We start from the raw sequence: 21226 nt of genomic DNA on the forward strand, positions 1-21226 counted from the left end.
AACGGTTCTTATCGTGATTCCTGTCGCGACTCTCGCGTACCGCGTTGCCCGAGTCAAGAAAAAGAATCGTTGACGCGAATTTTCTGACCGCGATCGGAAAGATTCCGACGTTTGTACCTCGATTTTTCGGAGTAACGAAGAGTAAACCCGTATGATGCCTCGCGATACCGAGTCCTCGGTGGCTGGGTGATCGAAATGACAACGACCGGAGCCGCCGTACCCAAGCCGACGCTAAGGTTCTTCGATACCCTCGTGGACCGACTCGGCGCTCGTCGACGACGAAACGCTCCCCCGTTTTAAAGTTAACGAGACCGAACCGGTCACCCAGGCATGCCGACCAAGCGCCGCCAACTTCCCTGGCATTGCCAATTTTAATAAGCACCGAGTGGGCGACTCTCACCTGGCCAAGTGCCGCCGAGCAATTTGCCTTCGGTGCTTTCGCTTGGCACCGCTGAGGGCCGGAGTCCAAGTTCCGATAAGCGGGAATTCTTCGAGCCAGTTAGCGTTAATTCCCAGGGTCCCGCAAGCGACAGTAGGTTTCCTGCCGAGCGGGCTCTTCGGGTCGCGTCCCGCGCCTTTTTACGACTCACCTAGATGTGCTCGCGCGTTCACTCGTGTGCGCTGCGTGTTCGTATGCGTGTTCGTATGCGTGTGCGTATGCGTGCGAGTCCGCGAAACGGGAAGAAACGTTGGGTTTCCTTTACTTACCTGAAAAAGAAAACAGGGAAAAAGGCGTTACTCGTTTCATCCGAGAAGGAAGGCGCGCAAATTAGTGCACGGCTGTCTCCTTTACGTTTCGTCCGCTTCTCGGACACTTTCTCCGGAAGGGTGGCTGTTTTCCGGCCACCGTTTTCCCGGCGAGGCCTCCTGTCCCGCGGAAGTTCGTCCGTTCGCGAATTCCGGCGAATGATTAAACCTGCCGCGCGTCGCGACGCGAGACCCGACCACCGTCGAGCGTCCAGCCGTGCGTAACCTCGCGCGTTCGATTCAGGCCCGAATCGCTCCCGATTGACCGGTGTCCCCGAGTACGTTCCTATCTCTCTCTCTCTCGCTCACGCGGGAAAAAGGTAGCGACGCGAAGGAAGTCGGGAAGATTTCGTGAACATGGATTACGTCCAGCGAGCACCGTTTAGGATTCGACGGAGCGTCGAATCTTGGCGGTACTCCAAAATCGCGTAATATCTGGTACGCTGAAAGCCCCTGGCCGCGCTCGCGTCCACGGCGTCGCTGTCGGGACGAACAAGAAAAATTCGCCCTACCCTTCGTCTTGACTCGTTCCCCTGCCCGGGTGCTCGTAGAAAAAATGCTCGGACCGCCGAGTCCCGGGGGCTCCTCGCGGGATCCGCCGGGCCGACGCCAAGGCGCGGCGGAAGAATACGAGCCGGCACGCGACCCGAATAATCCACGAGACCATTCGGGGATTCACTTTATTAAGGAAATGCCGGGCATTCCGAGCGTGGTGCCGCCCCTGGAACGCGGATTGCCTTACCCTCGGTCGACCGAGACCGAGCGCGGTCGTTCGACTCGATCGTTATCGCTCGGCGGAGAAGCCGATAAAGCGTATTCGGCAACGGTACCGAGAGCACGGTATCGGGATTGCTCGGGCGTCCGGAGAGTCGCGGTCCGCATCTTCGGAAAGGATCCGAGGTGCCGCGTCGCGAATAGGCCTGTACGTTTTTAAACGCGCGGCTGCCTCGTCGTACCGACCTCCGTCAAGGAAACGCCGTATCGCTATCCAAGGCCGTCCGTGGGCCGCGAGGACGCGGTATCGACGCGTCCCTGGAGACTTTATCGCTCGAACCGGCTGCCCCTGTGCCGACCCGACCATAAATTTACGCGCGCTGACCGTGATCGTCTTCGTCGACCCCGCGACTCGGACTAATTTCGATAACCGGGAGGAACCGATAACGGGCAGGAAGCCCGTCCATCCACGGCCGGAAGGCCGACCGGGCGACCCGAGGAAAGAACGGTGGAATCCGTGGTCGGTGCCGACGCCTCTTCCTCAACGATTCAAACTAAAGGACGAGATTTCCCGCTGCTGTCTCTCGGGCCTCCCCGATACGCGCGCGCGTACTTTCGTGCACGTCCACGTGGAGGATCCGCGTCGACGTTGCACGCGATATCGCGATCTCCTCGTCGGTCGGGACCCGTTTCCGGCGACGTTCGCTCCACCCATCGCCCCGGATGCTCCGTAACCGAGCCGCGTCCTCGCCGCCGCGGCGACTCGACGAGAAAGCGAGCGGGTCCTCGAACGACAACGTAACGGGCAGTTTTTGTGGCTCGGGCGAGACGCCCCCGGACCCGGGGGACGGTTTCCCTGCCGCTACGGCGGCCTCGCGGCGGATCGACGCGGAATTGGGGCAGCCGAGGATGTCCGCCCGAACGCGACGCGGCCAACCGCTCGAGCCGGTGGCCCGATGAATATTCAACCGATGGCGCTTTCGACTCTCGGCGATCTCGTCGGAGGGTTCGGGATCCGCTCCGTCGAGAGACTTACGGTATCCTTCGTGATCGCGCAAGGACCGGCGACGGCGTTCTTCCTCTGCCTCTTGATCAGCCGGCTGAGTCTCTGGGTCCTCTGGGCGCAGGTGAGGGGTCCTCCGTCGGTCTCGAGGTCGGTCTCGGGGTCGGTCCCCTGGTCCTCGGCGGGAGGGCCCGGCCGCGGGGTGACGGTGCTCAGGGGCACGGTCCTCGCGACCAGCGTCTCACTGCGGACGCTCCAGCTGGAGCCGCCGTACCTCTTTAGGTTCATCAGGTCCCCGATGCTGCCGCGCACTTGCCCGCCCAGCCGCAGGTTGGTCCGGGAGAGCGCCGGCGAGGGCGGCACCGACCGCGGGCCGCCCTCGGCCTGCAGCTTGTCCAGGTCCGAGAGGGACGAGCCCCGACGCAGGCCATGCCGCGGCTGCGACCGAGCGCCCTTCTCCTTCGGAATGCGTTCCTTCTCACGGTGCACGCTCCTCGAGGAGATGGACGACCTCATCGCGAAGAGACCCGCCTTCAGCGGGAACAGCAGCGCCCACTCGGTCGACCGGTCGCGGGCCTCCATGGCGGCGTCCACCTCGGCGTCCACCTCGACGAGAGAGGCCCCGCCCGAGTCGGGGAGCGGCTCGGCGCGGTCTGCGAGCGTCCCCGAGGTCGCAGCCGACGGGGGTCCACCCGTGGCGGACCTCTCGCGGCTCTTTTCACTTAACTTAACACGACCGCCCGCGAAGAAGAGCCCCGCTCCACGGTAATCCCCTCGGCACGCCCCGAGGAGTATCACCGCTCCTCGCTTCCCTCTAATAAAAGCTAATAACGATCGATAATTGGGTTCCGGCGAGCCGGAAGAGCGCCCCCGAGGACCCTCGACGGGAGCGAGGACGTCCGCGATTCCTCCGACGCGTGTTTCCCGACCGTCGGTCCGCCGACTACTGGCCGCGGCCGAATCGGCCGGTTCCAGAAAACCGAGCCGGAGCGCCGTCGGGAGGCAACCTTCGGAGCCGAAGGTGAGTCGCCGGCCCGCGACTCTGGTTGTTTCCATAACCATCATGAGGGCTCCCGATCGTCACGCCTGGCCCACTTAGATACGGTCGCGAAGGTCGGAGTTCCTGGACTCCTCTTCTTTCCGCGAGGTCAACGTCCAGTTCCGCGGTCTCGGGACTGCGTCGACCCCTCCGCCCGCCGGGCTTCGGACGGAACCTCTCCTCTCCCGGCTTCGACTTCGGCGGTCCGGAACCCTTTCGACGCGATCAACCGGTCGGGACGCGAGGAACGCGCCCCAGGAGGCGACTCGAACCTGGAAGGACCCGGCAAACGCTCGAGTACGTATAATCTGGTCCGGCCAATCCGGAAACCGAGAGGCGAGGATGGGTACCCGGCGTCGGAAACGAGTTGGAAAGGGGTTGAAACGAACCCCACCTTCGCTCGTTAGCCCTAGGCATCTCCTTTGAGGTCGTAATCGAAACGAGCCGGGGAGCTTTCTCGAGGAACACGGTGCCCCGGGAATGCTCCTCGTGCACGCCACGGGAAAAAAGGAGCGCGCCGACGCACCTAACCTCCTGAAGAGATAATTGGAATTGAAGGGAAGCGGCGGAGATGAAAAAGGCAGGCTCGCTCCCGCGGACCAAGGGAGAGAGAGACCAAGTCCTGGACTCCGGATTTAAATTGTTCGCGTTCGACGTTTTCCTTCGTTCTTCCCCCGAATTTTTCCGTCCTTCGGATTCGTCCCTTCCCCTTCTCTTTACGAGTCGGTCGAAGACAATTCCAATTGAAACTCAACGTTATATTTCAATGACGCCGAATGGTTTATAAAGAGGTTAACGGTAGCGATCGTTAGCGTCGAGTCGAAGAATTGTCGATGCAACGGCGAGCCCCGAAACTCGCGATTGGGCTCGGATCAAATATCCACTTGGCCGACACGCCTACGTTAATGGAACTTTCGTGTAGGCCATCCTTCAGTCCACGGCTGCAATTTCCGGAACGGCTCGAGACGCCAAAATTTCGTCGATCCCCTTCAAGAATCATCGATCGATACGACATCGATCGGAAACGGAGCCAATTTGCGAACGGCTCGAGTCTTCTCGATTTGCCGGCGGCTCGATACGAGGGCACGTAGGAAAGGGGAAGCGCGAGGGCGTATCAAGAGAGGGGGAGAGAGAGAGAGAGAGAGAGAAAGTTGGAAAGCCTTCGCAAATTGCAAGACGGAAGCTTAATGAATGCGTAAGAAGTTTCCTCCCTTGGATCCATCCACTTAGACGAGGCACATAATTTAAGCATACACGTAAGGAAGTTTGCCGATATACCGATATACCCAGAGAATGGTTGGACCAAAGTATCAGGAGCGCGTACTCTCGATCGATATCGACAAACTTTAGAGAAACGCTTTACTTCCCAAGGCCTGGATTACGAGCAACTTCGCGTTGACTCGAAATTCTATTTAAAACGTTTACCCGGAATCGAGGAAGACGTTTTGCGTATCCGCGAGAATCGTCCCCGGAAAGGTACGCGCGTTCGTGCCCTCGTACGCCGACACGGATCCAGCAAGAGCAACATTCGAGTTAAACGCATTCTCGCCAAGGTTGCCCCGCAAATGCGGGCACATAAATCGTCGGAGGGCCATTCACGGTCGCGTGCACGGAAGAAACGCGTGTCTCCTACAAGGACGGCGTCCTTCGACCGGAGGTCCGGGTGATCGACACGTTGGCGTTCCATTGTTTTCGACGATACCCACGACTCGTTATCGGACGACTCGGAAGATCGATCGAACTCACGTTTAGCTGCATGGTGATCTTGTTGTACGCCCAGTGCCACCTCTGCATCGGCGTCATCTCGGCGCGTTCCTTCAGTTGAGTGGGGACCGGTGCGACTCCGACCATCTCCAAAAGCTCCTCGTCGGCCGGGGGTTCTGGGGGGCTTCTCGGTGGAGTATCCATTTGGACGCTCTCCTCCAACGACGTTTGTTTCGTCATACTCCCTGATAACGTTCGAGACACCTCTCTTAGCCCGAAGCATCGTCTGACTTCGTATTTCCAACTCGGGCCCGAGCCCGAGAAATGGTCGCTCGACGCCTAGGGTCTCTCCCGTAGGACGAGTCGCACAGCCTCGCTCGCGATTATCGCTGTCAGTAAAGGAACGAATTTCTTCGAGTCTTACCTCGTGGGCTTTCGTCGCGGGAAATCGGCGGAGTTCCCTTGTAGGGTTCCACCAAAGAGTTCTCGCGGGACCCTCGATGAAGAGCTTCCTCGCCTCGTTCGTACCTAAAATTAACGATCGGGTGGTTGATGTCGTCCGACGACGTATTCGCGCAATAAATAATTAGTCGAGCGCGAGCCGAGCACGCGTACCTCTCGAGCATCTCGTCCGTCATTTTGCATTCTCCGTTGATCGCGTTGCTCAGCACGATCTCCTCGTCGATGGAGTCCTGGTCCTTGAAATAACCCCGTTGGTAGCTTTCGGCTCTGGAAATGGGTTGCGGAGCGTTGAAGTTTTGCCCGTACGTTTGTCTGCCGAGATCCCTCTTGAGGTAGGAATCGTTCCTGTTCGACTGGGTCTTGAACGAGTCCTGAGTGACGGACGAGTAGGAATCCTTCCTGGCGGACTGAACGAAAGAGTCCCTTCTACCGGGAGATCCGTACTCCTCCTCGAAATGGTCGGAAGCGTATGAGTCGCCTCTCGTAAGTTTCGGCTTCTGCGAATGCGTCGACGAGTGCTGACTGATTTGACTCTGGTGTGACAACTGGGAGTCCTTCCTCCGAGGTTCCTTGGGAACGATTTCGGGATATTCCTCCTCGTCCATGGTGTCCTCGCGGTAAGAATCGGTCCTGGCCAGTCGTTTCCCGTTGCTCGTCGTCGTCGGATGTACCATGGCAGTGGTTACGACGGTATTCTGCAGGTGGTTGGCGGCCACGTGATTCGCTGCGACGCGGTCGACGGTAAGGGGCGCCTGGGTCTGCGCGAGGCTCTGGGGCGAGTCGACCAGGGTGGCGGCGGCGGGACTCGAGTCTCCGGCCGTGGAATACTCCGAGAACCTCCTCATGGGCTGGCTGCTGCCGACCGAGCTCACCGCCGTCTCGAACGAGTCCTTCAGCTCGTCGTCCCTCGACTCCAGGGAATCCGTGTTCTGCTGCACCAAGGGACTGGCTTCTCGTTTTCCCAACTTCATTCTTCTGGAGGATCCCAGGGGCGAGACGTCCTGGCCGTCCTGGCAAGGATAAAAGTATTCGGATTCGCTGGAAGGGTAACCGTTGGTCTTCGTCTGGCCTCTGGGCGTCGTCACCGAGACCTCGGGGACTTCGCTCTTCCTCCTTTCCGTGCTCATCGAACGTTGCTCCGACAGTTGCTCCTTGTACTTATCCTCGAAGGATCCTTCGTACGAGTCCTGATGGTAGGTGTCGTCGCGTTGCCGCGAGTAGTCCTCGTATTCGTACTTGTCCTTGTAATCTGTACTCTCCGTAGGCTGTTGCTGCTGCTGCTGCTGCTGTTGCTGCTGTTCCTGTTGCTGTTGCTGCTGTTGCTGCTGTTGCTGCTGCTGCTGCTGCTGCTGCTGCTGTGCTGCTGCTGCTGCTGCTGCTGCTGCTGTTGCTGCTGCGGTTCCTCCTCCTTGTCGTACGTCTTCCGATAATCCTGATAGTCTTCTCGTTGCTTGTCGTACGAGTCTTTCTCGTAGTCCTGGTAGTCCTCATCCTGCTTCCGATAATTCGAGTAGTCCTCGTGCTGCTTGTCGTAAGACTGCTTCCGATAATCCGTGTAATCCTCCCGTTGCTCATCGTAAGGTTGCTCCCGGTAATCCAAATAGCCCTCCCCGCGTTGCTCGTCGTAAGGCTGCTTCCGATAATCAGAATAATCCTCCCGTTGCTTATCGTGAGATTGCTCCGAATAATTCGCATAGTCGTCCCGCTGCTTATCGTAAGATTGCTTTCGATAATTCGAATAGTCCTCCTGCTGCGTCTCATAAGGTTGCTGGTATCCTTGTGAGGCGGCAACCGAAGTCTGGCCGTAATTATCCTCGTAAGTCTCTCGATGAGCGTCCTGGTAGTCGGCAGAAGCGGTCGCGTCGTATCCACTTTCGTAGGACTCCGGCGGATACCGACCGTAATCACCGGTCACGTTATTCCGCATCTCGTACGTGCTCGTCGTCACGGGTGCGGTATAACCCATGCCGTACCGCTCCTGATAGCCTTCTTCTTTGTACGGCTGCTCGTATCCCTGACCGTTGTTCTCGTCGTAAACGACCCCCTGGTAGTTACCCTCGTTTACCTCCTCCCGCGACTTGTCGCGGACGTCGTGGCTCGGTTGCGAATAAGTCTCTTGATAGGACTTTTGGTATATTTCCGTCGACTGGACGTAGGGCTGCCGATTCTCGTCCTCCCGAGTATTCCGAGGATAGGCCTGGTCCTCCTCGTAGGTGGGCAGTTTGTGGGGTTCCACGTATCCCTGGTCGTAGGTAGTCGACGTCGAATACTGGTCCTGTACTTGGTCGTACTCTTCCGTGTACCGATTTTGCGTCGAGCCCGCGTAAGGATCCGCTACTTGGGTCCGATCGTAGTCCTCGCCGTAGACGTTGTCGAGGTACGAGTCCTGCGGAAGATTGTCTTGACTACGGTACGCGTAATTGTAGTCCTCGTTATAGTCCGATTTGTAGTAGCCTTCTTCGGAGGGAGTTCTGGTCCTTGGCAGTTGTCGGCCAGGTGTAGCGGGAAGCGAGACGGGTTTCCGGCCCAGCACCACGTTGCTGGGCTTCGTTGGTGTCGGCGGTAATTTTTTCCCCGTACCTTCTTGACGCGACGTGGGACGCTGTTGAGGCTGCAACGTCTTCCTCCGACGGGAACTTTGACCGCTACGGGGAGAAAGAAAAGGCATTAGAGACTCGAACGCTGCTTTCTTCGAGGCTGATATCTTGGAAGCTCGAATTAGATATTTCGAAGGAGCTAGAGCGCGGAATCGGCGATTACCCGTAGTTAATTTCTTCGGAATCGTAGCTGCGCTGTCTGGTTACCGTCGGTCTGTACTCTGGCCGATGAATGCCTATGCTGGACGCTGGTCTTTGGGGGAGGGTCTTCCTGTTGCGTTTGTTCTCGTAATACGTATTCGATCCCGAGTACCACTTCCCCCCGCTGTCCCACTGCCTGTCCTCGTCGTCTCTCCCGTATCTGTAGGCCACGTGTGACTCGTCATGCGACGTTGGTAATTACCCAACGGGTGCTGATCGAAACGTATTTTACCTTTCATCCTGGTACAGGTATCCCGTCATACCGTCGAGGTACCTAACGCCCGTGTGGCTTTCCGAATACGTTGCACTCATCTCTCCGATCCTCGCGTCGGCGTAGTCATCGGTCGTATAGTGCGAATGCTCGTCATACAGCGTCGTTTGCCTTTCCAGCGACGGTCTTCTGTGAGGACCTGAGATCGTGACGGTTCTCCGTTTGAGAACGTTTCGTATGAAATGAAAATTCAGACTTATCTGCTAGCAAGTGACTGCCTTTTTATTTTTAACAATTGCGATCCGATCGATCGGTTTTTGGGATGTCGACCGGGCATAGAACCGATCGAAATCGCGTCGTTCCGTCGCGAATTCCGCGACCGGGAAACGTATCGTACCGTATTTACCGAAAAGAGAAGGAAACGAATCGAGGATTTGGCACAAGTTCCAAGCAATCAACCGTATGCAATCGCAACGAAATGCCCCAACTTCTTGAACCGTTCGTTCCAGTTTTCGTGTACTTGCCTCTTCTTCTCGAAAACGTGGTGGTTCCGGTACCGGAATAGTACTCCGTATCGCTGTAAATTCTAGTTTCGTCGACTCTGGTCCCCGTGTAGTCGTAGCCCTCGCTGTACCAGCCATCTTGACTGAAACGAGAGTAATCCCTCTGAGCAAAAGCGCGCTCGTTTCTCTTCCTTTCGTCGCGCAGCGCGTTATGACGTCCACGGAGTCGCCGATCGTTGAAAAATGAAGGGGTGATCCAATGGCGGTGACCTTCGGGAGCTAAATGAGACTCATGCACCTACGTCGAATTTGCTCTTTACGACTCCGCTCTACTCGAGAATCGAAAATGACCGTCTCGAGAGGCGTTACGACGCCGTCAAAGTTGAAATCTGTCGGGTGCAAGGAGGAACGCGATTCGATCGTCGATGCGTAGGAGGACCGAGTCGAGTGCATTCGAGCGGCGTGCATCGTGGACGCGAGAAGTGAAAAATCGTCGCGACGACGCTCCGAATGGATTCACTGGCTTACTGTTCCTACCTGTCCTCGTAATCCCACGTGTGCTTCCGTCGTCTGAATCATACAAGAAAAGGTAATATATGGTTTTCCAAATCTTACAGGTTACCGGGCATAGTGCCGCGCATAATGTTCGAGTTTACTTCACTCGTTAAAGATAAGCCGCGAAAGGGTTCGAAAGAAATCTCCGGAATCGATCGACTCTCTCAGAGGAGCCGCACCTCGAGCGTCGAGCCGGCCGGTATTCCGCAGTCGGATCGTTTCGATTCCGGTCCACTCGGACGGCTTACCTGTATTCCTTGTAGTGCCTCGGTCTGCTGTTGTAGAAAAGTGGCTCGGAAGATTCGGCGGTCTGCGAGGAATACCTTTGGGGCGGTCCTTCTTCCGGATACGGCTCGTCGTACCTCGGACTGTGCCCTCTTCCACCGTACCCACCGTAAGTCCCGGCAGCCAATCTACCACCAAACGTCGGTGGAATCTGCAAACACGGTTGAACGCGAGTTGGCCGTCGCGCGAACCGGGCCTTGCCGACTCACCTGATGATCGTCCCTCTCGTAGCTGTTTTCCCTCGACGTCTCCAGAGATCTCTGAGGGGTCGCCAACTGATTGGCCGCCGTGCGGAATTGCGAGGCCGAGCTGTTGGCTCCTTGCCCCCCCACGGGGTAGTTTAAATCCGACGTGTAATCCGAGTCCTCCGAGTACCCCGCTGGAAGAGAGTCGGTCGTTATTCGCCGATCGTCGCGAATCGAAGGAAGCGGAGGGGTACTCACAGTGGCCTATATTGTAAAGTATCTGCCGACGCGCCTGTTCCGCTCTCGCCTCCTGGTCCATCGTGTTGTTCAGCATCTCGAGCTTCCTCTGCAGATCCGCCGCTTCCGTGTTCTCGGGGTCTGGTGGCCGGACAGAGAGAAGACGCCTCGTGAGTCGCGCGATCGGCCGCCGAGGGAGCCGAGGGGGTCAATGAGATCGCCTGCCGAACCCGGCTCGGGGGCGCCCGCGAAATACCCGAGTACCCGAATACCCGAGCCCCGACTCTCCCTCGGGCTTCGCGAGTTCGCGCCCGCGCGTCTCCCGGTTCACCCTGGATATGCAATTAGAAAGAAGGTCAAGTCTCTGGAAGAGAGTTCCTCCCCCGCTGCTCTCGTTCGTCGACCGGCCTCGCCCTCTCGCCCTCTCGCCCTCTCGCCCTCTCGCCCTCTCGCCCTCTGTCCGTCCACCTCGACGTTTGCCCAAGGGGGAGAATCTCTTGTCGCGAGCGCGCCGTGACGCCCTTTCCACCGATCGGTCGAATCGCGCCTATCTCCGAAGCTCGCCGCGACAACCCTTGCCGCTTCGTTGCCGGCGCTCCTCCGAGACCTCCTCGGACCCCCTTTCGTTCGTGGACGCGGTTCCCTCCTACAGAGGGGTATTTCTATTCTACGTTTACATAGAAAGTCTTTAAAGAGAGAACGGCTCTTGGTATATCTTTGTCAGGCTGTGGTAAGTCAAAATTGGAATCAAGTTGCAAAATCTCCAGATGAACGGAATCCTATTAAACTGACGTCTAGGCACACGTCTAGGAAAAGTTGTAAGGAAAGGCACACGTTGCACGATGCTTCTCCATGCTAATCGACGTGTCTCGCTATAGCTAGATTTCGATCGACATTCGCGCACGTTCGCAGGCAAGAACCGCCGAGACCCTTCCGAAGTGTCGTCCTTTTCTGTGTCAAGTAAGAAACACTCGATTTCCCCTGTTCTGGGTGTTTTTCGGTTACTTCACCGATTCTTCGTTAATCAAATTCAGCCGAAACCGGTCTGCCGCGTCCCTCACCGAGACGCATTGAACAGAGATGAGATAAAAACGATATGCGTCTTTAGAGAAGAAACCGCTCGATCGCGTTCGAACCCCGGTTCGACGCCATCGATCCGTATAACGAAACTTTAGCGGGAAATGTCGAAAATCCGTGGCGAAAGGGACTCGCGATATGCATAGAGAGACACGGAGAGACAACGGACAGAGACACCCGCGGGTATAAAAACGTGGGGAAATAGACAGAGACAGATATCGAGTAGAAAACGGCGAGGTATACACAGGTGCTAATTACAGTGTCGCAGCCATAGCTCGATGTGCCTGCAGGTATCCTCCGGTAACTTCTTGAATTTTTATTTTCGAAAATGCCTCGAACGACAGTGACTCGTCACACAAAGATCCCGATTCGAAGAACTAAGCCCACCCTCTGTGCTATCGCCGCGCCACTGCGTATACGTGCTGTGTCCGGAGAAACGTGGTCGGGTGCTGCTCTCGAATCATCCCCGTATCGAAGATACCTCGCTCGAGTCGTTGGTCCGTACGAGGAAAAACTGACATTCCTGGAAACCTCTCGTTTTCTGAACCAAAGACCTCGAGCTTCTTTCTCTTCTAATCTATATAAGGAATCGTCCGTTCGAGTCGGAAGTGCGGTTTGCTACTTTGTGCTTCATTCGAAAGGAGGGCCACCGGTGTTCGATGTCTATGTCTAGTCGTTATTCGTATTCCGGACCGGATTCGTATCCGGCCATCTCGGGCCGAATATCCATGTCGCGTGCTCGTCGGACGGGTAGGATACATTGATTCGCGTACACTGACAAATGGACATATATGCACGTATATGTAAACACGTACGAATGCAAGGTAGAGAGAATGACAGGGGTCGGAATAGAAAATTAAGCAGAAACATCGAACATCTCCACGTGTATCTATCCACGCGTTCACCACACACACACGCGCGAGAGCGCACACTCATGTAGCTTACGGGGTTTTTAGAGGTATTCGGGGGAGAAAAAGACAGAGAGAGAGAGAGAGAGGCGGTGCACTCGTAGGAAATAGGGAGCTCGTTGGACATCCGATTGGTCGCTTCTCTTCGAGAGGAATAATTTGCTCCTTTCGCCTCGTGGGGAGACGAAAGTAAAGACGGCCGAAATCGTCGGTAAAATTAAACGAGCCGAAGTCGAAGTTCCCAATCTTGGTAACGATCCAAAGAGCCCCCGAAAGTATACGAATCTGGTGCAGTGGCTGGCGAGCAAGACGGGGGATTATCGCTAAGTAAGAAAAAATGCCGTGAATCGTAAACGTCTAACCGTGGACGCGTACCGATAGTCCTTCGTACATTACGGTCCCTCGATACTCGAGCGACTCGCCGAGAGTACGCGCTCGGAAGAAAAAGAAAGAAGGAAAGAACTCGAGGCGATTACGTATCCACGGTAAGGCTATCCACGTTCCTTGAGTTTCGATTCGGACGAGGAGAGCGTAAGATGAGAAGATCCCGAAGATCGATCGACGATCTCGGATCGTTTTCGATCGATTCGATCGATCTCGAGGGTACCTGAGCCACACGTGGGCCGAGCTGCTCGCAACTGCATAGCCGTTTCGCTGGTTAGCAACGCTTTCCATCCGGTCGGTGGATCGTACTTTCCTGATCAGTTTAATATATTATACGCCTCAGTAATACGTCTCAAGTATACATTCTACGAGAACGATGGCATTCGCGCGATTCTGTCGGTCAGACGGAATTGGATCCAGGGAAAAGGAGAGAACGGAGAATGCGGAGCAATTCCTCGACTTTCGACGTTACGTTCGTCCCGGAGGTGGACGATTCCGTGTATTCGAACGGATCCCACGTCGGCAGGCAGAGAGCCAAAAGCCGCCGAGTCTCGGAAAGCGCTCGATCAAAGCGCGCCGCGACGGAGACCGACTTTCCCGTCGCGAATCGCTCCGCATCCGCGAGGACCGCCCGCTTCCGGAGCGGACGCAGCGCGGAACTTTCCGAGATTCCGGGGAAAATGCCACCTCGGGTCGATTCGACCGTTTGCCCAATGGGCAGCGAGTTCTCGCGCAGGGCTGCGTTCGGCCCGTGCAAGGCCATCGAAGTTACTCACCGAAGGGCAGCTCGAAGCGGCAGTCGATGAGCAGCATGTGACCCGAGGGCGACTTGGTGCCGACCACCTCGCCGCCTCGCATCTCCAGCTCCGAGTCCAGGCTCACCCATTGTCCGCAGCCTTCCTACAAAGTGACGCGATTCAAGGCGAGCCGCGTCTTCTCGCCCGATCCCTGGCCGTGTACGTGGCCAGTCTCGCGCGTGCCTCCTTCGAGGCGGCCGATGGACCGCGCGAAGTACCGCCGCGTTTCCCTGCGATTTACGAGCCGGCGGAACGCGGAGAATGCTCATTCGTGCCCGAGTCGGCGTTAAGTGACCGGGCCACGCGTATAAGGGACCCACCGTTAACCTATCTCTGCTTATCAGCCGCCGTACATCGAGTCGTATTACGAGATACCGTAAAACGAGACACGGCGAAGCTTCGCGTACGAGCCGACCTATGAATCACGGTAAAACTGCCCATATTACGATCCATTGTAAACCGCCGAGGAGATTTACGAGAGGCTCGAACGCGGTCGGTGGTTACACGATTTACCTAGGGTAGCGACAACACTTGATTTGCCCAGGGTTGACCACCCCCGCACGCTTCCACCTACGACCCGATTCCCTTCCGTATTAACCCAAGCCGTCCCTCGCCCTTCTTCTTCCTCGTCGGACGACCTTCCCGAGGCCGGTTTCGAAAGGACCGCTTCAACGTGAACGACGCGGGATCGATATATCTTTAAAACGAAGGGAGAAGGTGCGTTTTCGCGTCCAAGAGGGGTCCAATCAACGGCACGTCCCCGGTTCGACGAAACGGTAGAGACGACGCAGAGAGGGAAAACCGGTAGCGACGCGGCTCGTAAAAACGCAACGTTTTCCCCGATGCAAGGACAATCTGGGTCAGGCCTGGCTTAAAATATTCATAATGCCGCACGCGAGATCTACATACGAGCGGTTCGATTCGCATTAGAAACGCGCTGACTGGGGTATGTCAAGTAACTCCGACGTCTCTCGTCCTCGACTCGATCCGTTCTCCTCTCGCGTCCGTCTCCTTTCCCTCCGCTCCACGATTTGGCCGAAGTCGAAGGCCCGCTCTTCCTCTTTATTGGCGACCGGGAGCCCGCGCGCCTTCTTCTCTCCTACGAGGGGAAGGTCTCCGGGACCGTGGGTCGGAAAGAGGGAATTCAAATGCTCCTCCAATGGTAATCGGTGAAAATATCGAAAGCGACGATCGGACTCTCGGTTCCAAGAGACGTGTACCGTGTTCATGTCCCCTTGCAGTGGTGCATTGCTGTTAGTGTCTGAGGTGTTTGTCGTGGTCTGGTGCTGTTGTCCGTGTAATGGATCTTGCGACTCCCGTGGTCTTACGTCGGGATAGGTCGTTACCTCGTTCGAGTAGGGCACTTTCGGCAACGGGATGTAATGGTAGCCCAACGCTCGGTCCCAGATCATTCCCTTGCTCCAGACCTCCACCAGCAACCCCGTGTTCACGTCGTTTGTCTCGCTGTGGATTTATGGATGCGTCACCGGTATTTACGGACAGTAAATAAAAAGCGTGCGCAATTGATTTCGGAGAAAAAGGAAGCTCGCGTTACGTCAGAACCCACGAGAACAAATGACTGACTTATGCGCGAGACGATTCTCTCCTCGCGGTCCCCGGATCACGAGGTCTCGACGGTTCGACTCACAAAAGGAAATCCTGTTCCCAACATGGATTCGCCCCCTTGACAGTGACCGTCGTTGATTTCACGTTTTGCAGCTTCAGGGTGACGTAGGTGTTGAATTGTTGCGCTGAAAATGCAACGAAAACGCTTCGTGAGGTCAACCGGCGAGGCACGGGAGTGTTTTTGCTACTTTCGGTCAAGACAGATATAGGTATATTAGTTTAGATTCGAAGTAAGAGAATTAACCGGTAGGGAACGTCCGGATGCGTCCTCTCAACGAGCATAACGGCCGACTACTTCGACGAGAATCGTTTTTCAAAAAAAATTCTGCCGACCGGCCCGGTCTGTCGGAAAATTCGGAAAGACTGATTCCTCCAAACGCGATATTTTCTCGTCGCTTCGGGTTGGACGTTTGCTAAGTAAAAGGAAACGAGGACAATTAATACTACTACAAACCTTGGACCCCGACGAACCTCGCTTTTTTCACTGTAACATAAAGAAGAACCTTGTTAGGTGGAAACATTGCGAAGAAATCGAATTCCTTAAGAGCCTCCTTGTTTCTACAAACATACTTGCACATTTAGAAATTTTTCCTTATCACGGAAACGATTCGAGTGAAAGAAGCGTGTTAAATTCTCGTCAATCCGCGAGTAAATTCTTTCTTCGTCGTAACGGAATCGAGAGTTTAGTCTTCGCGTGGACGCGCGACGATCCCCAATTGTGACGGAGTCTGAAAAATAAAATATTAGGCTCCCTTTTTCCCTTCCCATTTTACCTCATTCGAATGACCGGCCCTGGGTGAGGTGGGTGGTTAATCGAAAATCTTTGCCGGTCGCTACCGCGAATCGTTTAAATATTTTCCGTTTTGCCTCTTCCCCCGCTTCAAAATTCCACGAAGCGCGCAATTAAATCGACCCCACTTCGGAGGAGTCTCTCGTCGGGAATGATCGATTTTCTTGAGGTCGACCGACTTTCTAGCTTTTTACCGCCTAACGGCGGAGACGCGGCTATTGCTTCGAGACACGATACACGCGTTCGCGGAAAGTTGGTTTAACAGTCATTTCGACCGAGTAAAACGTTACGAGAGAAGGGAAAAGGAAATAACGCGCGCCGAGGAAAGGTCGGCTGGTTGTTGTAACGCGCGCGTTTCGAAGCGTTGACCTGTGCGCGAGGAAATGTCGAGGAATAAGCAGGGACACCCGATGACGAGCCTCTTGCCTTCGGGTTAAGTGCGATACACTCGAGAGGTTTCTCCCCCTCGTACTTTCGTAACTGCTAACGGAGGTTCGAGTTCCCCTGGTTGCGCTCTCGATCGCCACCCCGTCGATCGACGGTTGAAGCAAATCAAACCCGACAACCGTCTTCTGCCGTCTGCCCCGTCTACCTCCGGAGAGGATGCGCACCGTCGGCGGAACCTCGCATCGAGAAAGGGGACCGTGGGACCGAGGAACCGGGCAAAGAGATGACGTCAACTTTAACGCTTCAGACGCGATCTTTACCTCCGACACAGTGCCTCGGCCGGTCGGAATACCGGGTAGGTGGTCGCCGTCGTCGAGGGTGCGTACCTGCGCGAGGGACCGCCCACACGACCACGCGTCTTCGTGGCGGGCTATCTCTTATCGAGGTCGCTCGTATCTCGTCGTTCCAGGGACGGTGACGTGTAGGGCGTGCGCGTCGCGTGGATGAATGTGAATAGACGAGCCTAGAGTAGAGCGCTAGTAGCTCGAACGCCTTCAAAAGCACCTTTCCAGTTTCACGGAAGTATTCTCAAAGCCTGCGCTCCCTTCTCTCGCGTCCGGGACCCGAAAGTGAAAGACGGTGACCCAGACCGGAAGCGGACCGTATCGATTCAATTTTCCCGAGTTTCAAAAGATTCGACGGACGCACGGGCCCTCGCTCGCTCCGTCTACGCGAGAAATGAACAACTTGCGTATCTCCAGGTATTTTTCCGACGACACCGTTCCGGAGACGAGTACCGCTTGATTCGCGCACGAGCGATAAAGGTCGGGGAAGCTCGTCGACGGCTTACGAACCCTCGCACCGTCGCTTCTCGCCGGCGACGATACCTACTTAACCGGCAGCGACGGATAACGTATCTGCGGTTTCGACGACGTAAAATCGATGTCGTTCAAACCGGTCGATGTAGGTGTACGGTATCTATACGCACGCGGGCAAATGTAACGTCGTCTCGTGGAAGCCCTTTAAACTCACCCGTAATCGCGACCAACGTCGCCGAAGCATCTTCGGTGGCGTTAGCAGTTCGACCGTATTTACCTCGGTACGTTCGAAGGTCTCGGATCGGATTTGAAAGGGTTAAGGGTACTGACGTGAAATGGAATCGCGGCGATCGTCGATGACGGTCCGGGAGGATACTTCCTCGTGGGAGGCGTTTGGCGTGTACCCTGTGGCAAGTCGACCCTCGACGTTCGCGAAAACACCGTTTCCGATTCCGTCGGCGTAATTCATCGCTCGACTGTCGAGCAAACCCGCGGTTCGGTTCAACGAGTTACGTAAAGCCACTTTGACCGCTCGCCAATAATTGCGCGGAAGCGATTAATCGAACGACCCGCTCGCCTTTCGAGTTCGAAACGGACGGATCCGGGCGATACACGTCCCTCTCCCGTGTCCAATGAAACTCGGGAGAAGAAGGAAACATGGTCTCACCTTCGTTTCCACCGTTCCCCTCTTTCGAAAGTACAGGACGGAGAGGTTTCACGCGAGTTTCGAACCGACTACCGAGCAACGGCCGTCCCCCCGCTGCGCGTCTTTCCGATCGAACGCGCTGGCCAGGCCCTCCTCCCTGTCCGACGGAGGAATACCTCGGCGGTCTACGCGAGCGGAGTAGTTCGATCGAATCGCGGTATTATTCGCGAATGGACTCGTGCTCGGAGAGAAAAAGGAGAAGAGCAAAAGTTCTTTCGGGTGAGCTTCCGCTCGATCGAGGGCGACAGGCGAAGGGGAGTGCAAAGGAGGACACGTTGCTCAAAGTGGCGACGTCGATCAAAGCGAACCCCTGACTTCGTTCTAGTCGACGTGCCGCTAACTTACGAGGGCTTGATAAAACGTGAAACGCTCGATTCCCCATTTACTTATTTCAAAAGTCTTCGCCGAACCGAAGGAGCCACGAAACGCGCGCGGGAAATGGACGCGAGGAGAAGGGCGGTCCTATCTTAAACTACCCGATTTTCCACTCCGTATCCTAAACTATGTAAAATAGCGTAAAGGTCGAAGGTGCAAAGAATCGCTCGTGATTCCGACGTCGAGAACCGATCGATGCACGCGTGCCGGACATCGCCGCGAGCGCATATCGCGTGCCTACGAGAGCGCTTATCGCTTTTCAATTGATCCATCTCGGCGCACCTTTCGGATGATAGCGGATAGACAACGATTCGAGCCGCGCTCGCAGGTGCACCCACGGTGCCTCCCGGTGTCGGTAACCTACCCCTCCCGGGGGCTCCCGGGAGCTCCCGCTCGCGAGATGGAGCTGCTGGGGCGGCGGGCGGCAGACGGCAGAGGGAGGGAATGACCCCGCGGGCTGGGGTCAACCGTTCCACCTTACTCGCGGTCGGGGTTGCGTGAGGACGCCCGAATCCCGCGCGTATCCACCTGCCCTGGTCGGTACGGCGAACGACACGGCACTCGGCGGGGGCGCTCTTCCATCGAATACCGCCGACAACGGGAGACTCGGTGACGAATTTGCGTAGAAACTCTTCGACCCAGCCGCGAAAAATTCATTTCTTTAATCGACGTGACGTGCAAGCAACGACAAATTCCAAGGTAGTCCTACTTCGAATAACTATTAACGGCCGGAAACGCCCCGGGTCCCCGGACTCGTCCCTAGAGGGTCACCGAATTTCTTTTCTCCAACCCCGTCTTTCCGATTCCACCCTTTCCGTAGTCTCTTCTCGCGAGTCAATCGATCTTGGCAATTTTCTAATCGACTCTCTTGGAAATTAGTTAAAAATAAGACAAGGCACTTATTGAGCAGCTTACCGGTGACGTTAAGCAGGGACATGTCGTGGAACTACTCGGTCGATGAATCGGGTTAACGTTCGGCCGCGAGCTCCGATTTCTCTTCGTTCTTCCCGACGTCGCTACGGATCGTCGTCTCGAGTCGTCGTCTCGAGTCGTCGTCTCGAGTCGTCGTGTCGGGGCGTCGTCTCGGGGCGTCGTTGCGGAGCGTCCTCTTCGGGTGTCTGGGCGATCTCGTCGTTCCCCAACCGAGAGGGGCCGGATGGGACGTACACGCGGACCGGTCGATCGCCCTCTATCTAGCGGAAAGGCGCGTGGGCACGCATCTCGTCCGCCCCCCCTAGAAATCATAGGCATCGTTCCGCTTGCATCATCTACGACTGATCCGCTCTTTACGAGTCGACCTCGTCTTTCCCCAACGCGACCTAAGAACTCCGATCATTTTTGGGCCGTGCAATGAATCTTCGAGAAACCCACCCCACGACTAATTTTTATACTTGCGGATTCACGTGAACTTCGTTTGTCGCAAAATGTCGCGGGAAACCGCGCGACGCCGATGACAAAAGAAGAGGAGGGACGGCACCCTCCTCTCGCGAACCTCTCGAACCTTTCACTCGCCGAGGTGGAACCTCCACGGGCTGGAGCGAAGAGAGAAGAACCCAAGGGCGGGAAACAAAGGGAGGGTCGTGGGCTGCTGCTGTCGCATCCGAAGGGGATCCGGTAAGCGAGTTGCGTCTCGAGACTAAAAATTCAGATAATTCATCGAATCCGGATCAACGTTCCGCGTCAACGTTTTAGAAAGAGTAGAACGACCAACGAAACGCATCGATTCTCCCGCGATCGATCCTTTCGCTGTTACGGATGCGTAAACGCGTCCACGGGAATAAAATTAGCCCTTACGTAAAAGACATAGGCACGTACCGCCGGAGAGAAGGAGGAAATCGCGTAAGGGGAAAAGTACTCGAAGGCACGGATTCGGTCGGCCGGGTCGCGTGCCTACGCACGGCCTACGCACGGCCTACGCACGGCCTACGCACGACCTACGCCAAGACGACCCTTCGACCGAGGCCAGCCCGTACGCCCGCTCGCTCCTACCCCGATACCGATCCAGCGACGCCGAAGCTACTGCGCGATCCCCCGGTGCCAGGGTCCGCGGAGATCCTTCCGGGCCCGGAGATGGTGGTAGGTCAGGGCTCCGTCCGAGCACTCGGCGTCGGGGTCACGTCGGCTTGGCGAGGACGCCCTCGAGGTAGCGAGCCAACTCGCGATCGTCCCGCGACCGCTCGCGGTGACTCGACCCGGACATGACGCGCGCTCTCTCCCCCCCGGCCCCCTCTCTCTGCCCCTGTCTCGTCGTCCGGTCCCGCGCCGCTGCTCTCGGGGCTCTCAGGGCTCGACCGGATGCGCGCCCTGGCCGACCCGCCTCGAGGCCATCTTCGACCGGTCCCGACGGCGAACTCGCGATCCTAGGCCTCGGGCCGCCTCGACCTCCTCTTGGCTTGCGAGTCTACGCGGACTGTCCGACGAGCACCACTGCGCGGACGGGGACACCTCCGACGCGCCGCCGCCATCTTGCTACGTCAACGACTCCCGACGGCTACGGCCGCCCTATCCCACCCCGGCGGCTCGCGCGTGCGCGCCCGGATATAGTCACTTTCACTCGGGGAGGATCGACCGCCGCCCTCTGCCGACGACGCGTCCGAGCCCGCGAGACGACTCGTCCCCGAGACCTGAAAATGGCCTCTGGATTTTCCTCCTTCCGCGAGCCGGTTCGCGCGACCCGGAAATTCGATAAACGTGCAACTCGTCCCTCACGAGGCGAGTTCGACGACGGAACTCTCGTTTAACGACTTGGAAATTCCTCCGGAACGTACGGGAAAATCCTTGGACCCGAAACAGCGCGTCGAATGAATCTCTCTATTTCTCGTCCGTGTATTTTCCCGGAGGATTCTTTAAACGAAGCTCGATTTGCCCTTTGGGACCGGGGCGGGGGGTTTGCCCGCTCCGAACTAAGCGAAGCC

At 56.7% G+C, this 21226-nt stretch overlaps 1 protein-coding gene across 1 annotated transcript; it reads right to left on the minus strand.

Annotated features, from left to right (window-relative positions):
* Positions 1-4433: 4433 nt before the first annotated feature.
* LOC111674372 (probable serine/threonine-protein kinase kinX) lies at positions 4434-20371 on the minus strand. Its single transcript, XM_023434565.1, has 18 exons — positions 20309-20371; positions 19227-19545; positions 15690-15719; positions 15258-15360; positions 14956-15073; positions 13589-13712; positions 10465-10584; positions 10231-10400; positions 9985-10172; positions 9719-9751; positions 9203-9324; positions 8700-8877; positions 8430-8627; positions 7046-8314; positions 5823-6923; positions 5632-5735; positions 5250-5452; positions 4434-4490 (listed from the first exon to the last, which is right to left on the minus strand). Exons 2-18 carry the CDS (start codon positions 19246-19248, stop codon positions 4434-4436), a joined length of 4140 nt encoding a protein of 1379 aa, XP_023290333.1. The 5' UTR covers positions 19249-19545; positions 20309-20371.
* Between the last annotated feature and the right edge of the window lie 855 nt (positions 20372-21226).

The sequence above is a fragment of the Orussus abietinus genome, unplaced genomic scaffold, assembly GCF_000612105.2.
Source record: "Orussus abietinus isolate OABI.00-Male unplaced genomic scaffold, Oabi_2.0 scaffold2, whole genome shotgun sequence".
In the NCBI taxonomy this organism is placed as follows: domain Eukaryota; kingdom Metazoa; phylum Arthropoda; class Insecta; order Hymenoptera; family Orussidae; genus Orussus; species Orussus abietinus.